Genomic DNA, 24,410 nt, shown 5'->3' on the forward strand with positions numbered 1-24,410 from the left:
GGAAGAGATCCCAGGGGCACCCGTGTGCAGACGGACAACCATGTAAAGAGGCAGCAAGAGGGTGGCCGTCTGCAAGACAAGGAGAGCAGCCTCAGGGGAACCCAACTCTGCTGCCACCTTGATCTTGGACTTCTGGCCTCCAAAACTGTGAGAAAATAAATTTCTGTTGTTTAAGCCCCCCAGCCTGTGATATTTAGTTCTGGCGGCCCCAGCAAACTAATACAGGAGGACTTGAAGTCTCCTCTTCTATCTGTTTCCATAGAGCTCATCTAATCTGTTCTAGAAACGTTGCTACTGTCTTACTTTGTCCATAGGTATGATATTATATATTCATTAGGAATTGTCCCTTTAACAAATAAGGCAAAGCGCTCCCTTTTATATCATTGAATGCCTTTTGGCTTAAATTCCTCCTTGACTGATATTAAGAGCCCAGACCTTATGTTATTGTTTGCATAAGCCTCCTGGGAGGTGCCCAACTCTTACTTCCAACCTTTCCGAATCACCCACAAAGTGGAGTTTTTCTGTCTATCCGTTCAAGAAATCTTTAAAATAGATAAGCTAAGTCCATTTATGTTCATTCTCATGACAGTCTTCTTGTATCTGTCTTACTATTATGTTTTATGTTCAATTTGTATCATTTTTCTTTTCCTCTATGCGTTTTTTTTTGGGTTTTTTTGTTTTGTTTGAGGGGTTTGTGTGTGTGTGTGTGTAGTTCTTTTATCCAGGAAAGCGCGTGCTTTTAGTATGGTGGTTACTTTTATACTTATAGCTTATATGATGGCAGAGAGAGAGTCCCTTAGTCTTACTTTTTTTTTTTTTTTTGGCGTATAGTTGTTTTACAATGTTGTGTTGGTTTCTGCTGTACGGCAAAGTAAATCAGCTGTATGTATACATACATCCCCTCCTTTTTGGATTTCCTTCCCATATAGGTCACCACAGAGCACTGAGTAGAGTTCCCTGTGCTATACAGAAGGTTCTCATTAGTTATCTATTTTATACATAGTAGTGTATATATGTCAGTCCCAATCTCCCGATTCATCCCACCCCCCTCCCCCCACTTGGTGTCCATACATTTGTTCTCCACGTCTGTGTCTCCATTTCTGCTTTGCAAATAGGTTCATCTGTACCATTTTTCTAGATTCCACATATATGTGTTAATACATGATATTTGTTTTTCTCTTTCTGACTTACTTCACCCTGTATGACAGTCTCTAGATCCATCCACGTCTCTGCAAATGGCACAATTTCATTCCTTCTTATGGCTGAGTAATTTTCCATTGTATATATGTACCACATCTTCTTTATCCATTTCTCTATTGATGGACATTTAGCTCCCCTCCGTGGGCAACGATCAGATGAGCATTTCTTTCCTGCTCCCCAACCCCTGCCATCACCTGATTTTGCCGGTCTTAATAGTCATCTTCGTACTGTGATGTATGTGTACACTACTTTTGATCGACTTGCAGCTTTATTTGATGTCTTTTGGCTCTCAGCCATCGTAGATGAGAATCAATGAGTTTATTCCACCTCTTGCCTTCCTTCCTGCTCACTTCTCAGTTTTGTTAGTTTTATTGTTTCTGCCTTGTCCAGGACACATAAAAGCTACATTCTGTTCTGTCTCCCTAACCCTAACCCACACTCTGGGTGTTATCATTACAAAATACTGGGCTAAGTGTCACCACTTGCCTCTTGATGGGCTAAAGTTTTCTTCTGTTTCCTCAGAAAGGACTTAGAGAAACAATATTTCCTGAGTCCTTGCTGGTGAAAATTATTTGGCCAGGTATAAAAGCCTCATCTGGCCCTTCCTTGTCTTGAGCAGCCTGTGGCCTGGCATCACTGCCTTCTGGCTTTGAACAATGTTCGGGAGGAACTGAGGCCAGCTTTACATCCCCGCCCTACCACCTCCTCTTTTAAGTGATTTAATTTTTTTTACCAGCTGCCCAAAAGATTCTTTTTTTATCTTTAAAGCCCTGTAACTCAAGGATATGACTCACGCTGACCATTTGGGGTCAAACTTCCTGGCCCGAGGAAAGTTAACTCTTTCCTCTGATCCATGGCTTTAGCCCCTCACTCTTTTTATGTGGACTTAAATTTTACATGTTAGATCAGCTTTGCTTGCATTCTCTAGCTATCATTATTATAGGATTTTAAAGTATTCCTTTATTTCCATACATTTTTACTTGCCTCATTTCTTTTTTTAATTTTCATTGTTTTATATTTTTAATTAAGTTTTATTGGAGTATAGTTGATTTACAATGTTGTGTTAGTTTCAGGTGTACAGCAAAGTGAATCAGTTATACATATATCCACTCTTTTTTAGATTCTTTTCTCATATAGGTCATTAGAGTGTTGAGTAGAGTTCCTTGTGCTATACACTAGGTCCTTATTAGTTATCTATTTTATATATAGTAGTGTGTATACGTCAATCCCAATCTCCCAGTTTATCCCTCCCTCCACTTCCCCTTGGTAACCATTAGTTCGTTTTCTAAGTCTCTGAGTCTGTTTCTGTTCTGTAAATAAGTTCATTTGTATCATTTTTTTTAGAGTCCACATATAAGTGATATCATATGATATTTGTCTTTCTCTGTCTGACTCACTTCACTTAGTATGATAATCTCCAGGTCCATCCATGTTGCCGCAAATGGCATTATTTCATTCTTTTTATGGCTGAGTAATATTCCATTGTATACGTACCACATCTTCTTTATCCATTCATCTGTCGATGGACATTTAGGCTGCTTCCATGTCTTGGCTACTGTAAATAGTGCTGCAATGAACATTGGGGTGCATGTATCCTTTTGAACCATGTTTTTCTCCAGATATATGCCCAGGAGTGAGATCGCTGGATCATATGGTAGCTCTATTTTTAGTTTTTTAAGGAACCTCCATGCTGTTCTCCATAGTGGCTGCACCAATTTACATTCCCACCAACAGTGTAGGAGGGTTCCCTTCTCTCCACACCCTCTCCAGCATTTACTGTTTGTAGATTTTTTGATGATGGCCATTCTGACTGGTGTGAGGTGATATCTCATTGTAGTTTTGATTTGCATTTCTTTAATAATTAGCGATGGTGAGCCTCTTTTCATGTGATTTTTGGCCATCTGTATGTCTTCTTTGGAGAAATGTCTACTTAGATCTTCCACCCATTTTTTGATTGGGTTGTTTGTTTTTTTGATATTGAGCTACATGATCTGTTTGTATATTTTGGAGATTAATCCCTTGTTGGTTGCTTCATTTGCAAATATTTTCTCCCATTCTGTGAGTTATCTTTTCGTTTTGTTTATGGTTCCCTTTGCTGTGCAAAGGCTTTTAAGCTTAATTATGTCCCACTTGTTTATTTTTGTTTTTATTTTCATTACTCTGGGAGGTGGATCAAAAAGATCTTGCTGCGATTTATGTCAGAGAGTGTTCTGCCTATGTTTTCCTTTAAGAGGTTTATAGTATCCAGTCTTACATTGAGGTCTTTAATCCAATTTGAGTTTACTTTTTTGTATGGTGTTAGAGAATGTTCTAATTTTATTCTTTTACATGTAGCTGTCCAGTTTTCCCAGCACCACTTATTGAAGAGACTGTCTTTTCTCCATTGTATATTCTTGCCTCCTTTGTCATACATTAGTGTGACCATAGGTGCGTGAGTTTATCTCTGGACTTTCTATTCTGTTCCATTGATCTGTATCTCTGTTTTTGTGCCAGAAATATACTGTTTTGATTACTGTAGCTTTGTAGTACAGTCTGAAGTCAGCGAGCCTGATTCCTCCGGCTCTGTTTTTCTTTCTCAAGATTGCTTTGGCCATTCAGGGTCTTTTGTGTTTCCATACAAATTGTAAATTTTTTGGTTCGAATTCTGTGAAAACGCTATTGGTAATTTGATAGGGATTGCATCTAATCTATAGATTACTTTGTGTAGTATAGCCATTTTGACAATATTGATTCTTCCAATCCAGGAACGTGGTATATCTCTCCATCCGTTTGTGTCACCTTTGATTTCTTTCATCAGTATCTTATAGTTTTCTGAGTTCAGGTCTTTTGCCTCCTTAGGTAAGTTTATTCCAAGGTATATTTTTCTTTTTGATGCAATGGTAAATGGGATCGTTTCCTTAATTTCTCTTTCTGGTCTTTCATTGATAGTATATAGGAATGCAAGAGATTTCTGTGCATTAATTTTGTATCCTGAAACTTTACCAAACTCATTGATGAGCTCTAGTAGTTTTCTGGTAACATCTTTAGGATTTTCTATGTATAGTATCATGTCATCTGCAAACAGCGACAGTTTTACTTCTTCTTTTCCAGTTTGGATTCCTTTTATTTCTTTTTCTTCTCTGAATGCCATGGCTAGGACTTCCAAAATTATATTGAATAAAAGTGGTGAGAGTGGAAATCCTTGTCTTGTTCCTGATCTTAGAGAAAATGCTTTTAGTTTTTCACCACTGAGAATGATGTTTGCTGTGGGTTTGTCATATATGGCCTTTATTATGTTGAGGTATGTTCCCTCTATGGGCACTTTCTGGAGAGTTTTTATCATAAGTGGGTGTTGAATATTTCAGCATCTATTGAAATGATCATATGGGTTTTATTCTTCAGTTTGTTAATGTGATGTATCACATTGATTGATTTATGCATATTGAGGAATCCTTGCATCCGTGGTATAAATCCCACTTGATCATGGTGTATGATCATTTTAATATGTTGTTGGATTCGGTTTGCTAGTATTTTACTGAGGATTTTCGTGTCTATGTTCCTCAATGATATTGGCCTGTAATTTTCTTTTTTTGCGATATCTTTGTCTGGCTTTGGTATCAAGGTGATGGTGGCCTTGTAGAATGAGCTTGTGAGTGTTCCTTCGTCTGCAATTTTTTGGAAAAGTTTGAGAAGGATGGGTGTTAGCTCTTCTCTAAATGTTTGATAGAATTCACCTGCTAGGCCTTCTGGTCCTGAACTTTTGCTTGTTGGAAGTTTTTTAATCACAGTTTCAATTTCAGTGCTTGTGATTGGTCTTTATTTGAGATTTTTCTTGTTTCCTGAGGTAAGATTGTATTGCTATAAACTTCCCTCTTAGAACAGCTTTTGCTGCATCCCATAGGTTTTTGGATCATGGTGTTTTCATTGTCATTTGTCTCTAGGTATTTTTTTATTTCCTCTTTGATTTCTTCAGTGATCAATTGGTTGTTTAGTAACATATTGTTTAGCCTCCATGTGTTTGTGTTTTTTACAGTATTTTTTTCCCTGTAATTGATTTCTAATCTCATAGCATTGTGGTCGGAAAAGATGCTTGATATGATTTCAATTTTCTTAATATACCAAAGCTTGATTTGTGGCCCAAGAAGTGATCTATTCCTGGAGAATGTTCCATGTGCACTTGAGAAGAAATTGTATTCTGCTGCTTTTGGATGGAATGTCCTATAAATATCAATTAAGTCTATCTGGTCTAATGTGTCATTTATGGCTTGTGTTTCCTTATTAATTTTCTGTCTTGATGATCTGTCCATTGGTGTAAATGGGGTGTTAAAGTCCCCCACTATTAATTGTTGATTTCCCCTTTTATGTCTGTTAGCATTTGCCTTATTGAGGTGCTCCTATGTTTGGTGCATACATATTTACAATTGTTCTATCTTCTTCTTGTGTCCTTCCTTGTCTCTTGTAACAGTATTTTAAAGTCTATTTTGTTTGATATGCGTATTGCTACTCCAGCTTTCTTTTGATTTCCATTTTCATGGAATATTTTTTACCATCCCCTCACTTTCAGTCTGTATGTGTCCCTAGATCTGAAGTTGGTCTCTTGTAGACAGCATATATATGGGTCTTGTTTTTGTATCCATTCAGCCAGTCTATGTCTTTTGGTTGCAGCATTTAATACATTTACATTCAAGGTAATTATCAATATGTATGTTCCTATTGCCATTTTCTTAATTGTTTTGGGTTTGTTTTTTTAAGTCTTTTTTCTGCCATGCCTCTTTTGTTCTCTTCTCCTGTGGTTTGATGACCATCTTTAGTGTTGTGTTTGGGTTGCTTTTTCTTTCACGTGTGTGTATCTATTGCAGTTTTTGGGTTTGCTCTTCCCATGAAGTTTTGATATAGCAGTCTATATATGTACAAGGTTGCTTTAAGTTGCTGGTCTCTTTGCTGCCTAGAGAAGTTCCAGCATTTGTTGTAAAGCTGGTTTGGTGTTGCTGAATTCTCTTAGCTTTTGCTTGTCTGTAAAGCTTTTGATTTCTCTGTAGAATCTGCATGACAGCCTTGCTAGGTAAAGTATTCTTTGTTGTAGTTTTTCCCTTTCATCACTTGAAATATATTGTGCCATTCCCTTCTGGTGTGCAGAGTTTCTGCTGAAAAATCAGCTGATAACCTTACAGGGATTCTCTTGTACGTTATCTGTTGCTGTTCTCTTGTTGCTTTTAATATTTTTTCTTTGTCTTTAATTTTTGTCAGTTTGATTAATATGTGTCTCATCATGTTCCTCCTTGGGTTCATCCTATATGGGACTCTCTGAGCTTCCTGGACTTGAGTGAGTGTTTCCTTTCTCATGTTAAGGAAGTTTTGGGCTATAATATTTTCAAATATTTTCTCAGGCCCTTTCTCTTTCTCTTCTCCTGCTGGGACCCCTATAATGAGAATGTTGGTGCATTTAATGTTGTCCCAGAGGTCTCTGAGACTTTCCTCATTTCTTTTCATTCTTTTTTCTTTATTCTGTTTTCTGGCATTGATTTCCACCACTCTGTCTTCCAGCTCACTTATTTGTTCTTCTGCCTCAGTTATTCTGCTATTGATTCCTTCTAGGGTATTTTTCATTTCGGTTGTTGTATTATTCATCTCTGTGTTCTTTAAATCTTTGTTAAACATTTCTTGTGTCTTCCTGGTTTGTGTGTCCATTCTTTTTATGAGATTTTGGATCATCTTTACTATCATTACTCTGAAATCTTTTTCAGGTAGATCGCCTATCTCCTCTTCGTTCAGTTGTTCTTCTGGGTTTTTATCTTATTCCTTCGTTTGCAACATATTTCTCTGTCATCTCATTTTGTCTAACTTTCTATGCTTGTGGTCTCCTTTCCACAGGCTGCAGGATTGTAGATCCTCTTGCTTCTGGTGTCTGCCCCCTCGTTGGTGAGGTTGGTCCAGGGGCTTGTGCAGGCTTCCTGGTGGGAGGGACTGGTGCCTGCCCTCTGGTGGATGGAGCTGGGTCTTGTCCCTCTGATGGTCAGGGCCGTGTCAAGGGGTGTGTTTTGAGGTGGCTGTGAACTCAGTACAACTTTATGCAGCTTGTCTTCTGATGGGTGGGGCTGTCTTGTTTGGCCTGAGGCTTTCCAGCAGTGGATCCTGCAGGTTGTTGGGTGGGGCTGGGTCTTGGTGCTGAAGTGTGGACCTTCGGGAGAGCTCACTCCAATCAGTATTCCCTGGGGCTTCCACTATCAGTGTCCTTGCCCCAACAGTGAGCTATAGTCAACCTTTGCCTCCCCAGGAGACCCTCCCTAGGTAGGTGTAGCCCAGGTTCCTATGGAGGTACTGCTTTGTGCTGGGTCCCAGTGCACGTGAGACCTTGTGTGCACCCTCCAAGAGTGGAGTTTCTTTTTCCCCCAGCCCTGAGGATCTCCTTCCCTCAAGCCCTGCTGACCTTCAAGCTAAATGCTCTGGGGGTTCTTCCACCCAATGCCAGACCCTCAGACTGTCTTGGAGGGCTATTTTTCTGTGGGAGTGTCCCTTTGTAGCCTGCGTGGATCTAATATTTTTTGGTGTGAGGGTTGTTTTTAGTATAGATGTCTGCCACCTCTTTCCTCCATGTATGCTGGCCATTATCCCCTCTGATAGGAGGTGTGACTGATGTTGTGGTGACCAGAGCCTGCACTGGATATTGAACAGGGCCTCTCCTTTGCTCTGTGGTTGTCCCTGCCTGTCAGGGGCAGGATCTGCTCCCTAGTTATTGGAGTAGAGGTCCTCAGATCTGTTTCTTAGCTGGGTTTCTGATCTGTGGTGCAAGGTAGTTGGGATTGGAGCACTCCCACTGGGAGAGAAGCCACTGTTCACCTGTGGGTGTGGTCTGTTGTGTCACCTTTCACCCATTGTGTGAGCTCTCAGATTACACTGTTGTTGGCACTGCTCTCAGCCCCACCTTAACCATGGGCATGCCAGCAATTGGCCCTGGTGTCTCGCAGACGTTGCTTTCACCAGGCCACCAGCATAGCTCCACTGAAGTCAGGTCCCAGGATTGCAGTAATTATGGATCTGGACCCGCTGTGGGCACGATGGGAGCATCTCAGACTCTGGCCTGGCCCAACCCTCATGTGTATGTGCCCACAAAGTCTACAGCTGCTAAAGCTAGACCCATCTTGGCTATGGGAGCACTCATTGTCCATTCAGATTTTCTGTAAGTGCTGGGTTTACAAAGCTGGTCACAGGGGTGTCAATTTGTGGTTTGCCCAGCTTCAAGGAGAGATTTCAGCTTTTCCTCCTTAGTTGCACAGCCCCTGGGGCTCAGCTGTGGTTTCAGCCCCACCTCTGAATGTGGGCCACCCACAGGGGTCTGTTCCCGAGGCTGCCACGGAGCACACAATTCCTCCCCGGCAAGGAGGGGACATGGAGGTGATGGTGGCTGGGTTGTGAGAGTGCCCGCTGTGGTGGGGACAGGCTTCAGAGGAGGAGGTGGCAGCAGCTGGGGTCACGGGAGCCCGGGTGGGGATGGGTTGTGCTGGGGAGCCTGCAGCCACGGGCACAAGAGAGCAGGCCCCGGCAGGAGCCCTTCCTAGTGCCTGGGGAGGCAGCAGCCGGTGTGTGGGGAGAGGCTGCAGTGGCGGCCCCACCCCTTGCGCATCACTCAACAAAGGCACTTCACTTCTGTGGCAGTCTGGGTTTCCTACACAAGCATTCCAGGTTGCAGAGCTCCGCACTCCCATCCCCTCAGGCTGTCTCCTTGCAGCCAACAGCAGTCCCCTCCCTGGGTCTGCTCTCCAAACCCCACGTTCCAGCACCCAGACCCTGTGCACACCAGCGGACACCCATCTCAGGCTGGGGCTCACAGGGCTGTGGCACGGACCATCTGTGTAGGTCTCACTCTGCCCTGCCTGCCACAGACCAGTTGCTGCACTCTCCTCCGACTGCCGCCGAAGCTCCCATTCTGTCCCAACTGATCTCCCCGCTGGAGAGGGTCTTCCCCAGATGCGGGAACCTCTCCTCTCCTTCAGCTCCCTCCCACCAGGGGCGCAGGTCCTGTCCCACTTCCTCTCCTCTTCCTTTTCCCTTCTTCTTTCCTTTGTCCTGCCTGGTTATGCAGGGATCTTTTAGGTGTCCAAGGTCCTCTGCTGGTGTTCAGGCAGTGCTTTGTGAGAATTGTTCCATTTGTGGATGTATTCTTGATGCATTTGTGGGGAGATGAACTGCACATCCTCCGAGCCCTCCAACATCTTGACTCCTTTTTCACTTGCCTCATTTCCGTCTACTGTGTTCCTACTAGGTTTTCATAAGCATTTATTTTCTCTGGGGCTTCTCTGAGTGACTTCACCTTTTTCTTCCAGGTCTTTTCTTGAGTTTGGTCAGCTTGAATTTTATATCCTCCAGTGATTTTGCTATTTCCCCTAATCTTTGCACATCTTCATATGGGCCTCCTTCATGGAAGGAATTGCTTCAATGAGTTGTTTTTGGTTTTTTTTTAAAAAAAATTTGTGATGAAACACATGCTTCTGTTCTCTACCTGCTTTCTGAAGACCTTTTTCTGGTGAGTGTTCTCCATTAGATGGTAAGTTTTGTTCCTCTTTTTCACACTTTTTAAAAAAAATAACACCTGCTCATAATTATGCTTGAGTTGCTTTTTTAGATCAGACACTCACTCATGGAACTGTAGAACAGCTACTTGCTGGAGGTTCCAATGGAGCAGCAAGTGTAGGTTTCACCCAACCTCCGAGTCTCACAATTCTAATATTCTCTCTTTCTCGGCTGCCAAATAAGTGGACTGTTTTCTGGAAATGTGGAACGTGTGTGTGCAGTTTCACAGCCCTGGTTCTTCTGATTCTCCCAGGAGTGCCATCAGCCCTGGTCCCTCTCCTTCCCTTTTCCCTTGTTGAAAAGAAGGAACAGGCTTTCACACTTCAGTGTGAGCCCCTCGTGTGGGGAAATGAATGTTTTCTGGTGCCTTCTGAGGCTGGGTGCTGCTGGAACCTGTAATCACTGGCCATCCTTTATCACTTCATTCCTTCCCTGTGGCCTCTGCCCCCTCTCAGCTACTTCTGGCAGCTTCTACACATTGTTTCCATCTGCAGCTTCTCTCTCCCTCCTACTTACACTGAAAATGCAGGGTTCAGGGCATGAAGTTCATTTTTTGTTTCATTTTTCTGGTTTCTCTTCTGTGACTTCCGAGAGAAGCAGGGAGGGTTGCTATCTAACATGCCCATGTTCATACTAGATGTCTGGTCTTCCAGGGGTTCTTTTTCCTTTTTCTTTCTTTTTTTTTTTTTTTTCCTTTGGTTGCACCACACGGCATGTGGGATCTTAGTTTCCCGACCAGGGGTTGAACCCGTGCCCCCTGCAGTAGAAGCATGGAGTCCTAACCACTGGAGCACCAGGGAATTCCAGGATCACTTTGCTGTACACCAGAAACTAACACAACACTGGAAATCAACTATACTTCAGTTTTAAAAAAAATTTAAGGAAGGGTAAAAAAGAGAGAGAGAGACCAAAGACTGGAAAAAAAAAATGCACCAAAAAGTCAGAGAAGTTATTTCTAAAAGAACTCCAGGTGATTTACAATATTCTTTTTAAAATTCTATGTTTTCTAAATATATATTACTTTTACAATGAGGAAAAACTATTGAAAAAGCAACTTGCTCATTATTTTCTCCCACTTGACCCTGTTCTTATTTCGTTCTCTGTCTTGGTGGATGGCAACCCCTCCGGCCACCACAAACTGGGCAGGAATCCTGAATCATCCCATGCCCTCCCTTTCCTTAGTCCCCACCCCAGATCGCTTTTGGCCCTACCTCCTAAAGAGCTCAAACTCCCCCACCCTCACCAGGATTGCTGTAGCTCTCTGTCCTCCGGGCTCTTGAGTTGGTTCCCATATTCGTCCCCTCATCCCATCTTGAAAGCACCTTCTGTATGAGCTGGACCACTCCCAGCCTAAACACTTCCATGGCTCATGGCAGCCGCAGAAGAAAAATCGGTATACAAGTGCTCAAGGCCAGCCCCAGTCTGACCTGACTCTACCTCTCCCAGGACACACCTGTCACACTCCAGTGTCTAGGTAGCCTGCATTCTGGCACAGTACCTGGAGGTAGGAACAATCATCAAGTTATGTAATAACTGGCACACAACAGACTCCAAGCAACCAGAGCACATGCCGGCCGTGCCAGCTGCGGTGGGCTGACTGGCTCTTCCCTGCTGGGAATGGAACAGGTGTAATGCAGGAAGCGTACAGGAAGGGGTTCCGCCTGGCACCCAGTTCCAAAGAGAACCAGTTCTCAGCCGTGCGAGAACAACGATGATCTGTCCTGGTTCAGGAGTGTGAAAGGGTAGGAACCTCAGATTCCTACACGGCAACCGTGACGATACCCAATCCATGTTTTGATTGTTTGAATAGCATTCGGTCTGAATAGCATTTTCTGGGTCACCTCTGCACTCTCACTATTTCCTTGGATTCTCTGGTCACCTGATCAAGACAGCTGGAGCAGGTGACAGCCCCGTGTTGTAAAAAGCGGAGGGTCTGTCGGGTCAGGGCTTTGTTTGGATACTTTTCCAGTGAAGCTATTCAAACTCACACTCCACTCATCAGTGGATGAAATCAGTCACCTGACTGCTGTTAATATTATTATTTGTTAAATCCTTGCTAATTTTGGAGGCATCTGCTTATTTGTAAGATTCATCTTTTTCTTCTGTGTAGCACACATTTTGTGAACTGTTGCTTCTTTTGTGTGGCCCATTTTTCCCTTGGGGTTTCAAGTTTGCTCTGCCTTGAGAGCATTAGTGCTTTACATCACCCGGGATCTTGTTAAAATGCATGCTCTGATCCTGTAGGTCTGGGGCTGGGCCTCCTGACAAGCTCCCAGTGATGTGATGCTGTTCCGTGGGGCCCCTTAAGTAGCAAGGTCTAGATAACACCCTCTCCCCAAACCCCACCATCAGGAAACACCCTGCCTGGTTACTGCCTGTCCTTCAGGCCCCAGCCCGGCCTCATCTCCCCCTGGAAGCCCTCCAGGTCCCCCTGAGATGGGATTAAAAACCAAGCACTCCCCCCCTGATGATGTTGGTCAGCTCGGCCCATGTCCCGGCCTGACTGTCACCTGCCAGGAAGCAGGCAGCGGAGGGGGTCGGCACTGTTTCACCAGAATCCTGCTCTGTGCCTGGCTTCCAGAAGAAAATAACTCTTTTCTGGATCCGTGAATGAATGGTTGCTTGTTTGTGTTTCTCTGTGCCTTTTACAATCTCACTAAAACATTTTGAATCCTCAGACAGTAAACATCTTAGGTGTACTAGGTGTGCGTGTTGAGAGCCATTTCTGTACCTGCGCTTGGCAAAAACCTGTCAGTTTTCGGAATTCCCTGGCGGTCCAGTGGTTGGGACTTCGGGCTTTCACTGCTGAGGGCCCAGCTTCAATCCCTGGTCAGGGAACTGAGATCCTGCAAGCCATGCAGCACAGCCAAAATAAGAAAAAAGAGAAGAAAAACACATGTCAGTTTCACTCTTGGAGAGCTGCTGTGAGCCTCCGGTGAGCTCACCTACGCCCTCCAGCCCCTCCCAGGCGTCCATCTGTGGACCGAGCAGGGAAAGCGCTTTGAACTTTTCTAGCCCCTCCAGGATGGAGACGGCCATGCGAGTGGGTCACACGTGCGGTGGCCCGGGCGGCTGGTCTCATGATTCCTGAGCCGGTCGGTCTTGCGTCACTCATCAGTAAGGCCTGTGTTTCCCTCGTCCCGTGAAACTAGCTCACGTGCTGAGCCTCAGGCCTGCTCTTCTAAGGCTTCCATGGGGCAGCTATGTGACCGATGTGGGCAGGGCCCCTCTGACAATCCCCTCCCTATAAGATCCGGATGCTAGCGGCCACCTGACCATGGGCACTCAGGTTTGCATGACACAGGCTATGCTTATCTTTCTGTCCCAGCACTTGCCGTGTTGCCTGACAGGTAGTAGTAACTCAGTTGATGTTCTTTCATTGAATATATGAACAAATGAATGAATGAAAGCATTCACTAAGCTGAACTCTTCAAAGCAATAGGAGGTGTGAATAGCAGCAGTTTTTAACATCTTTAAAAGAGAAGAAAGTGAATCCAAGCAACAGAACTCCACCCCCCACCAGGAACAGCAAAACTGAGGCTTTCTTGTGGGTCCTTTATTGGGGAAACCTCAAGCAGATTTTTAAAAAGCAGGTAAATATACAGTCAATCAATTCATCACGGGGAGAGGAAGAAGGAAGAGGTATTCCCTGCAGCTACGGTTAAAACAAACACGGGGCTTATCTATTTGCTCGGTCATTTGTCCAGTCATTGAAGAAATATTTAGGGAGTGCCAGCTGTGACCGGGTCCTGTCCAAGGCCCTGGGGATTCCGCTGTGAACGGGTCAAGGGCCCTACCTATCGTCGCGTCGCGGAACTTGTGGTCTGGCAGAGAGGATTACACTCCAGATGACAAGCCAGGTAACATGAAAATGCCTAAACTAGAGTAAGTCCCCTACACATGAATGAGTTCCGTTCCGAAAGCACGATCGTAAGTCCAATTTGTTCGCAAGTCCAGCAAAGTTAGCCTAGGTACCCAATCAACACAATCGGCTATAGAGTACTGTACTGTAATAGGCCTATTTGCAACAGTGCCCAGGTTGAATAACCCTACACACTAACTCAGTAGAACCTAGTTCTGTCTATACCCTGGAGCTACCTAGAGTTCTTCTAAAAATGTCAGTTCCTGGGCTCCTTTCTGGACAATGACATCAGAACCTCAGGGGTGAGGCCTTTTGGTTCTGCAGATGCGCCTTGTGATCCAACGTGCGTCCCCAGCTGAGAAGAGCGGCCTCCACCAGCATCGACCGTAATGGTGGAAATCGTGGGCTGGGGAAGAAGGCTGGTATTTGGGAACTTTTTACATTTCTTGCTATTGCCCAGCATACATTTTTTTTCTAACACCGGCTGCCAGTGGCAGGGGGTGGAGCGGGGAGGAGCCTGAAGACAAAGCGCTTTTTGTGGTCTGCTCAGTGCCAGGGCCTCCCTCTGCGTGCTGGTGGTTTCCAACTCTGCCCTGGTGCCCAGGGAGCAGGCCAGGGCTCTCTTCTGCTCCCTTTCCAGAAGCCTCACTGGCCATTTACACTTGTCACTATTAGCTTCAAACCCCACAGGAACTGCAGGTGAGTTTTCATTTCATCTTTATGAAAACTACGGAGGTAGAGGGTTAATAACAATCATCAACATCATGCTGTCTTACAGGTGAGAAAACTAAGGGCTAGAAGAATGAGGGGAACTGGTTGGAAAAATGGCAGAGCTGGGATTGGAACGCAGAATTTATCAATTCAAATCCAACGCAGTCTTCACTTTATTCCATTGCTTTCCAGACTCCATTTGTTCGTTCATTCATTCATTCGTTCAGAAGGCATTGAAAATTTGCTCTGTACCAAGTATGGTTTTAGTTGCTGGATAAACAAGTCTTAGAGAGTTCCTGTCCTCAAGTAAGGGGAACAGATCCTCGGGATACAGTGTGATAAATGCCCCCGGAGGAGCATCATGGAAGTCACAGGTCTGAGTAAGGGTCTGTTCATTTATTCACTGCTCTGTTAACATATTGGGGGAGAGAAGGGAGGAAGGTGATGACCATGTGAACCCGAGTCAGTGAAAACTTCTCTTGTTTCTCTCCTTAGGAAGAAGGCAGACATTTTTATTAAACGGGTTTTAAAATTTTTTCTTGTCACCTCTTGAAAAACACGCGTGTGTGTGTGTGTGTGTTTAACTACTTGTCACTCCACTGGTCACTGTTAGACTTTATGAGGGAAAAGCAGCTTTTGGCTTTTAAAAGGGATGTTTCCATCACGAGAACAGAGTAAGCCAGGTTCCTTGGCACAATCGCTGTAAGGCTATGCAACCAAGGAGGTTTTGCTTTGCATTCCTCACCAGGTATTCTGACTTTTTTTCCACCCTCTGAGGTCAAGAACTGTGAGAATGATTTTTATGTTTTTATTTCCCTCAGAAAACCTCTCTTCTCCAGCCAGATCCTGTGTTGATCAAACACACCTTAGCTGTCAACACTGATGACTGCGATAATTGGAGATCCGATTCCTCTTCCTGATCCTGTGGCCTGAACTTGAATTACAGTTACTGCTAGGAGCCAAAAGCATTGTTTTATGGAATAAATGTCCATAAATACAAGCTTATTATCACTCCCAGTTGAATCCAGTTCGAGGCCCTTGAAGATCAGGCCTTCAAAGAGGTAAGATTTGTACATAACACATAGGTGTGGAGACATTGCCATGGGCAAGTCACTGAACCCATGAGTATCAACTTCCTTATCGGCAAGATAAGGGTTTGGGGAAGACCCCCCCGTAAGAGGTCTCCTTCCAGCTCCTGGAAGGTCGTGTAACCCCAGGTTTGGACTATCACCACTTGTGTCCCCCCACCCCCCGTTCACATGTGGAAGCCCTAACCTACAGCATGATGGTGTTTGGACGTGGGATCCCTGGGGGTAACTGGGTCTAGATGAGGTCATGAGGGTGAAGCCTCCTGACGGGATCAGTGTTCTGATAAGAAGAGGAAGACACGCCAGAGGGCTCTCTCTCTCTCAGACACACACACACACACACACACACACACACACACACACACACACACACTCTCGGTCATGTGAGAGGTCAGCTGTCTGCAAGCCTAGAAGAGAGAACTCACCAAGAACCTAATCTGCAGGAACCTTGATCTTGGGCTTCCAGCCTTCAGAACTGTGAGAAAATAAATTTCTATGATTGAAGCCCCGCCCCCAGCCTGTGCTATTTTGTCACAGCAGCCCCAGATGACTTACACAACTGCACTGGGATTAAGATGCTCGGAGGGAGTTGAACTAAGTGAAGCCTGGACTTTTCACCTGCTCTGCGTTTTCGGAGGCATCCATCCGTTCAACACATACTTTATTCCTGAGTGCTTCCGGGGTGCCCCACCTGTGCTGGGCGCTCGGACGTAGAGAATAAACACAGTCCCAGCCTGCCAGGATGCTACAGGCCAGCAGGTGCGACAGCCATGGAAAGAATCTATTAACCCGGCTTTATAACAAATAGGGAAAAGAACCGTGAGGGGCACGGGTCAGGAGAATGAAGGGGAGGTAGGGAGCATTTTCACAGAAACATTTTAATATGGAAGTTAATTCTAAAGCGCTTCAACCAGGGCTCCTCATACTTTTTTTTTTTTTTAATGAAACATGATTATAAAGGGACAGAGGACCAATTATAAAGGGACAGAGGACTGCAGTGGGGAAGCCAAGCCCTGACGTGAAGAAGTGGCGAGGATTGTGCTGGTGGACAGAGCACTGAATGGGGGCTTCCCGGCTGAGGGAGGTCATACACTACACCTGAAGTGGGCCATTTCCAACATCCAGCCCTTTTATTTTTATTGAAGTGTAGTTGACTTACAGTGTAGTGGCAATCTCTGCTGTACAGCAAAGTGACTCAGTTATACACATATAGACATTCTTTCTTTAATATTCTTTTCCATTATGTTTATCACAGGATATTGAGTATAGTTCCCTGTCCTATAGATTAGGACCTTGTTGTTTATCCATTCTCAATGTTATAGTCTGCATCTACCAACCCCAAACCCCCAGACCATCCATCTCCCTCCCCGCTTCCCCCTTGGCAACCACAAGTTCATGGCGACACAGGCCTTCATCAGAAAACAAGAAAAATCTCAACTAAACAACCTAACCTAGCACCTAAAAGAATTAGAAAAAGAAGAACAAACAAAATGTAGAGTCAGCAGAAGAAGGAAATAATAACGATCAGGGAGGAAATAAAATAGAGATTAAAAAAACAACAGAAAAAAATCAACAAAACCAAGAGCCGGTTCTTTGAAAAGGTAAACAAAATTGACACACCTCTGGCTAAGCTCACCAAGAAGAAAAGAGAGAGAACCCAAATAAAATAAGAAATGAAAAAGGAGAAATCTCAACTGATACTGCAGAAATACAAAAAATCCATAAAAGAATACTATGAACAATTACATGCCAACAAATTTGACAACCTAGAAGAAATGGACAACTTTCTAGAAACATACAGCCCACCCTTTTTGAACGCACTCCCCTTCGCCGCGGGAACTTGGCTGTGGGCATCCCACGGAGCAGCCTCATTTGGTGGAACAATTTCAGTAAACACAACCCCAGGCAAGCCTAAGGGAGTGGAGGGGCCACCAGGCAGGGCCGCCTTAGGAAGGGCGCTGTGGGCTCCTGCTTCTCCCTGGGGTCTACCCGGCAGGGAAAATGGTGTGGGCCCAAGGGAGCGCGTGGAAAGGACAGGAAAGGCGGTGACGGAACCCAGGGAACACGCGGGGAGGTGCGTGGGGGGCAGGAAAGGCGGTGATGGACGCAAAGGCCACACCCACAGCCGGCATCTGCGACGCAGAGAGGCTGTAGAGATGAGCGTTGCTTCACCTGGCGTCCGGCGGGAGGGGAAGCCCGCGCGGATTCGACGTGCGGCCCCGGAGCGGCGGGAGAGCCCGTGTAGACCCGGTCACGGGTACGCGGCGGTGGCGGGGATGGCGTGGGCGCGGCACCGACTGCTCCCAGCGCGCGGAGACCAGAGGCGGCCAAGCGGTGAGACGGGGGGCGCCGCTCCGGGTCGGGAGGGGCCGGGGGCGGGGCGGGACGGAGGCGGGGGCGGGGTCAGGGCCGAAAGGAGACCCGGGAGGGTGGGCGGGGCGGGATGCTGGGCGGGACGGGACCGCGGGGCCCGGGCCGGGGGTCGGCTGGGACGCGGGCCGCCAAGCAGGCCGCCGAGGGTGGGAGCGGCACGCCAGGGGCTCTCAGGGACAAGCCCGAGGGTAGCGGCGCGGCTGATTTCCGGGGACGGAGAGCCTCACGTCGGGGATGCCCTGCAGGGGTCGGACTCCACTCCCCCGGCCCTCCTGCTCGGCGCGTGGGACACCTGCGCTCGCCTCTGTCCTCGTCCCCCGAGGGGGCCTGAGCGCGAACACCACTTGACCCAGGACCTCCCGGCTGGCTGCCATCTGCGCCCCCGACCCCACCTGAGCGGCCAGGGACCGCGCCCCCCAGCAGAGGCTTCCAGAAGCTGCCGCGGGGGAGGGCGAGCTTCTGCTGTGCCCCGAAAACATCGGCAGGCATGGGGATTCCCGGGGGGGGGTCCGGGAAAAGCGGAAAGGAGGGGTGGCAGCAGGTAGGGGGACCAGTGAGGGCTGTCAGAGTGACGTCATGAGAACCGCGTGGCTCGGGGACCCCAGGGGATTCTGCGCTGGTGACTTCTGCAGGGTCTCGTCCCTCCCTTTTTTCACTCCGTATATCTTCGGTTCTCCAACAACTCCCCGAGGAAAAGTGTTCAAAACGTTGCGATTCCAAGCTTCAACCTGAGGCGACTCCTGGAAGCGCCCCGGGCCGGGTGGATGTCCGGAGGGCTGCGATCTGCACAGGAAGAAGGAAAAGAATAGCGGGTGCTGTGATCCCTGCGGGGGCCCAGGCAGTATGCTCTTGGCTTGATAAGGGGTGATTGGGGTTCGGGAAAGGAGAAGGGCGGTCCTACACAGCTGAGAGCTGTGAACATGTTGCAGCTCAGTCCATCTCACCAGTCTCTGAGTTTCAGAAATATTTTCCGTGTCGTTCCATTTAGCGGTTTTGGACTATTACGTACATATGCTGTTGAGATTTTTTGTTTAGTTTTCTTTCCCGAAGGATTTACATTTTTTCTCTTTGGAATATCCTAGGACAGCTGTCATACAGTGTTTCTTTGGTAGTCCCTTACGTTACTTTTTTCTAAATCAAAACTGAAATGCAGCTAGATTTTCTCTTGATCGCTTATGATAGTGAGAGACAAAATGACCCATGAAGATGATAATATCAACCATTTGTGGGATGCCTCCCCTGCATCCAGCATTGTTCTAGGTTCCTTCTCTATTCTGTCCTCTGAGGTGTTGTGCCCCCCCCCCCCGCCATTGGCTCACACCCCAGACCACCCAGCTGCTGAGGGACAGAACTAGGACAACCGGGTCAGTCTGGTCCAGTTTCCATGCTCTTCCTCCTAGAGATTTCAGCCACTGAAGCCAACAAAAATAGTTTCATAAAGAGTGAAAACCAGCAACAAAGGAAAGGAACTTGGGCGTTGGGTTTTTGTTCTTGTTTCTCACACGTCTTGCACTCCAGGTGGGGTGCGTATAAGCAGAGAACTGATTCTCAGATGGCAGAAGGTCGAGGAGGGAGAGGCATGGCGTGTGGGTCCCACGGTCTCTGTGTGGTCAGTGCGTGCATGTGCATTTCCGCTCGACCCTCGAGGACCTGGTGACCTCGGTTTAGATACATCTTTATGAAAGGGGGCACGACGCTCCAGGAAGGCGGGAGCCCCGACTGCAGGGTCCCAGGTTCTAGCTGAGTGGCTGTGAACGACTGTCGTCCACCTTGCGCACTCCAGCTGCCTCACCCTACAAGGGGGGCGGCCGGGGATCTGGCCTTGAGCACAGGATTTCACACTGCTCAGGGGGGCTTACAGCATTACCCACGCCAAGGACTAGACAATTAGATGCCCCTGTAAATTATAGTACTGGTGTGTATTACACTTTTGGCCAGAACTTCTTTTCCAGTCTCCAGATGGACCCTCCCTTCAGCAAGTGGGCAACAGTCACTCCAGCCTCCCCTAGGAGCTCGTCACTCCCTTCTGTATCTATCACTCGAGTTCATGAAAATCGGGTGCCTTTTCTCCCCACAAACGAGTCACCTGTGAAGCCTAACTTCCGCTTCAGTTTCTCACTGTCTCGCTGTGTCAACCACGGCAGCGTGATGATGCCGAAAACATATAGGAAACATCTTAAACCGTGGGATAAAAACACCCCCAATCACAATTACAGGGATCAGAACAGTCGAAAACTTTGGACTTTTCCCAATACCTTAAGTGTTTCAAAGTGGATTTCTGCAGCGAACGGGACCCAGCTCTTGGTTTCTGCAGGCAAAACCTTTCCCAATGAAAACTCCAAGGTCACCACGGATTATCTGCACAAACACATCTGGGGCCTTTAGGAGACTGTCGGAGAAACAGTCTGCAAGTCACAACTTGACAACAAAAACAAGACCTGTTCCAAGTGTCCAGATGCACCGCTCTGGACACACCCACTAGTCCTTCCTACGAGCAGTGGCTGTTCATAAAGAAACCCCGGGTACGGTCAGCGTGGGACCTTCACGTGTGCGTTACCATCTGGCCCATCCAGGTTGCAACCCAGAACACAGGGGAGCAGCCCAGAATGGTGAGGGAAGGGAGGTCAGAGGGGTGTCCTTACACTCTCGGTTCACCGTTCCTGGCTTCTTGTGGCCCCATTCAGACTCAGATGTCTACACCTTCTGCCAAGCCAGAGTCCACAGACCCTGGAAGGCTCTTCCTCCCTACCCACTGCAGACCAGGAAGCTGCTGACGGAGTTCTGATTAGGAAGAGGGTTGAAAGTTTTCGCCCAGGAGGTGCCTTCCCCAGCCTCAGGCTTCTTCCCTCGCCCTCCCTCTTCTTGCTCCAGGGCAGCCCGATGTCCCGCTTGTCATCACCCCTAGCATCCCTGGCTCCGGCGTCCCGACATCACCAGTGCCTCCCCACAGCACACTGCATGACCCCCTGCACAAGAGGCTTTACAGGTCACTGTACGTACTCGGCCCCTCTACCTTGCAGAGAGTTTTCCTTTGGTCCTGCTCCTGTCTGCAGGTGGGTCCTCCCTAGGACCCTGTGTTGCTGCTTCACTTTTCATAACTTTGCACTAAAAGGTGAGCTGCCTAAGACCCAGGTCTTTGTCAGTTTTGTCTCCTGATGCATTTGGGGGGCTTAAATAGTGCCTGACATCTAGTAGATGCTTCATAAACATTTGGCGAATTGAATTGGATTGAACTGAGACCTGTAACTCCGCAGAGCTGCTCTGTCTGGGTTTCTGGCCCCTCGAGAGGTGAACACTTCCTCCCGCAAGGTTGGAAGAGCTCTGAAGGGTCAGCCCTTCCACCCTCCTATGGCCTTACAGGATGTGTTCCAGGACATGAAGAGCCTTTGCTTTTCTCATAGTTGATCAGCTGGCCAGGGTCCTGAACTTCGCTCCCAACTCAGCCGAGTCTCTGGCTTCCTCAAAGCCCTATAGGACCAAGTGCAACATGCATAAATAATGAAATGTCCGGGTGCCTACTAGCTGCAGGTTGTCTGCGCTGGTACATTCCATGCCTTAGCTCACTTAATCGCAGCAGCTCTGAAAATGGTGTTATTCTTACCATTTCACAGATTAAAAATAAAACCCAGAGGGACTTTCCTGGTGGTCCAGTGGTTAAGACTCCACACTCCCAATGCAGGGGGCCTGGGTTTGATCCCTGGTCAGGGAGCTAGATCCCGCATGCCGCAACTAAAGATCCCGTGTGCTGCAACTAAGACCCGGCGCAGCCAAATAAATAAATTAATTTAAAAAAACCAAAACCCTGAGGTTTAAGGATATTAAATTAGTTGCTCCAAATCCATTAGTGCAGTGTGGGACACTGGTGGAAACCCAGGTCTGTCTGACTCCAAATCCAGCATCTCTGGCCCTTTCATTTCTAAAGGGTCTGGTTAGTATTTTAGTCAGACAGCGTAAAGCAGCCATCCTCAAACTTTTTCATCTCAAGACCCCTCTGTACACTTAAAAGTGACCGAAGACCCAGAAGAGTTTTGTTTCTGTAGGTTATGCATTTGAAATTAAAAGTGAGAACATTTAAAAATATTTGTTAACTGATTTAAAAATAACACTAGAGTATTGCATGTTAACATAAATGTTTTTATGAAAAATAATTTTACTTTCCCAAACAAAATATCTAGTGAAAAGAGTGGCATTGTTTTACACTTTTGCAAATCTCTTTAATGTCCTTAGCAGAAGACAGCTGGGTTCTCACAGCGCCTTTTGTATTCAGTGTGTTGCAATATGTTGTTTTGGTTGAAGGACTGGCAAAACTCTGGCCTCACATAGATATGTAGTCGGAACAGTGTGGAGTATCTTAATATCCTTCTCACATAATTGTGGACATCCTTCTTTGATACTATGCCAAAATCCAACAAATGGTAGTTTCTTAAAGATGAATTGCAACGTAGAATCTGAAAATGAATGTTTCTTACTCTGTTACATGAAAATGTACTGGTCTGTTTGGCACTTGGAATGGGTCTTTTGCCCTTGCATGATTTTGTATCATTCTGCATCCATCATTTGGAAAATGCTGGTTCACTGAGTCATGCAGACCTTCTCAGTATACGGTGGAAAGCTCCACCATACGCTCCTGGGAGGATGAGAATGGAAAAGGCAATTAATGTTATAGTGTGTAAGTTTTGACCTTGCAAATTCCCTGAAGGGTCTCATGGACCCTCCAGGGGTCCCCTGACCATACGTTGAGAACTGCTGGTCTGTAGTATAAATTGAATGGTCATTGACCACAAAGCCCTGTGAGAGGACACAAAAGAAATAAAAAATTAAATCCAATGATCCTAACACTTAAAAAGAAAAGTATGTTTAATTCAGTATGTGAAATTAAGGAAAGGCAAAAAAAAAAAAAAAAAAAAGTCAGTGAGCACTTAAAAGCAGTAAGAAAAACCAAACACTCTGGGTCTCATTCTCTGTTTGTGTACATATGCGTGAGTAATGATGACCAATCCATGCAGCTACTCATGACCGCAAGTCACACCCATGCCATGGCTCCTAGACCAGCCTCCTGTGAGCGGAGCATAGCTGGAGAGTCTGGGATGACGAGAAGCATGTGGGGAAGAGAGGCAGCAGAGAGGAAGAGAGGCTTGGTGGAGGCCTTGAAGGAAGAGCAGGATACAGTGTAGTGGGGGAGTGTGTCCAGGTTGAGACAGGACCACAAACTGTTCCCTCCAATCTCCCTGAAGAAAGGTGAACACAGCTTGCAGTGTGGGCAGCCAGTCAGAGCCAAGGGCAGGCTTCAGAGGGGGCCACTCCGGGTCTGAAATGGCACTGGACCAGGGTGGCTTGCATGTGCTGCGTTGGCCAGACTGAGCTGTAAATGTGCTTCTATGGCACCATCCAGCTCTGTCATCTCTCCCCTACAATAAACCTACTTCATTGAAGTATGCTTTATATGCGTAATATACACACATGGCTCTATAACTTCCACCCAAACAAAGAACTTATCCATCGCACCAATAAGTTTTCCCCGTGCCCTTTCCTATTGAATATCTTTCCACCCCTGTGCTCAGAGGAAACCACTATTCTATCTTTGTTCACCACAGATTAGTTTTATCCACTCTTGAACTTCATCTAAATGTAATCAATCATTCAGTAGGTATGCATATTGTTTTTGAGAGTTATCCATGTTGTTGCACTTATCAGCAGTGCATTCTTTTTTTTTTTTTAAATCAGTGACTATTTCACCCTAAGTATACCACAATTTGTTTATCTGTTTTCCTGTTGATGGACTTTTGGGTTGTATCTGGGTTTTGACTATAATCTTCTGTGGATACTGTGAACACAAATGCATGCAGTTTGTTTTCTAGGGGATAGCCTTGGGATAGAGTTGCTGCGTTGTATGCTAAGTGTATGTTTAACTTTATTGGAAACAACAGCAGAATACACATTCTTCTCAAGCTCACATGGAATGGTCACCAAGATAGAACACATTCTGGACCATACAAGACACTTTAACAAAGATAAAGTAATAGAAATTGTACAACATCTGTTGTCAGACTACGATGGAATTAAACTAAAAATAACAGAAAGATATCTGGAAAATCCAAAAATACGTGGAGATTAAACAACACACTTCTAAATAACACATGGGTCAAAGGAGAATTCTCAAGAGAAATTTTAAAATATTTTGAACCAAATGAAAATGAAGACACAACTTATCAAAATTTGTGGAATGCAGCTAAAGCAGTACTTAGACAACATTTATAACATTGAATGCATGTATTAGAAAAGAAGAAAGATCTAAAGTTAATAATCTAAGTTTCTACCTTAGGAAACTAGAAAATGAAAAGCAAATCAAATCCAAAGTAAGTACAAGAAAAGAAATAATAAGAGAGCAGTAAAATAGAAAATAGGAAATCAATTAAACCAAAAACTAGTTCTTTGAAAAGATCAATAAGATAAGCCTCTTGATAAGCCTCTAATCAGACTAAGATAAAACAAGAGAGAACATAAATTACCAATATCAGAAATTAAATTGAAACCATCAGTACAGATCGTATGGACATTAAAAGGATAATAAAGGAATACTGTGAACAACTTCTATGCCCACAAATTTCATACTCTAGATGAAATGGACG

At 45.7% G+C, this 24,410-nt stretch overlaps 2 protein-coding genes across 2 annotated transcripts in view; both read left to right on the plus strand.

The window, feature by feature from the left end:
* BACE2 (beta-secretase 2) overlaps positions 1-15,320 on the plus strand; it is a 114,768-nt gene extending 99,448 nt beyond the window's left edge. The window contains exon 9 of the mRNA XM_082458822.1: positions 15,142-15,320. Within this exon, the coding sequence (XP_082314948.1) occupies positions 15,142-15,203 (62 nt within the window). The 3' untranslated portion in view covers positions 15,204-15,320. The remainder of the gene's footprint in view (positions 1-15,141) is intronic.
* A 799-nt stretch (positions 15,321-16,119) lies between these two features.
* Positions 16,120-24,410, plus strand: part of FAM3B (FAM3 metabolism regulating signaling molecule B) — a 55,461-nt gene continuing 47,170 nt past the window's right edge. The window contains exon 1 of the mRNA XM_082458841.1: positions 16,120-17,742. Within this exon, the coding sequence (XP_082314967.1) occupies positions 17,082-17,742 (661 nt within the window). The 5' untranslated portion in view covers positions 16,120-17,081. The remainder of the gene's footprint in view (positions 17,743-24,410) is intronic.

This window comes from Balaenoptera physalus (genome assembly GCF_965194825.1).
Source record: "Balaenoptera physalus genome assembly, chromosome: 4".
Classification (NCBI taxonomy): Eukaryota; Metazoa; Chordata; class Mammalia; order Artiodactyla; family Balaenopteridae; genus Balaenoptera; species Balaenoptera physalus.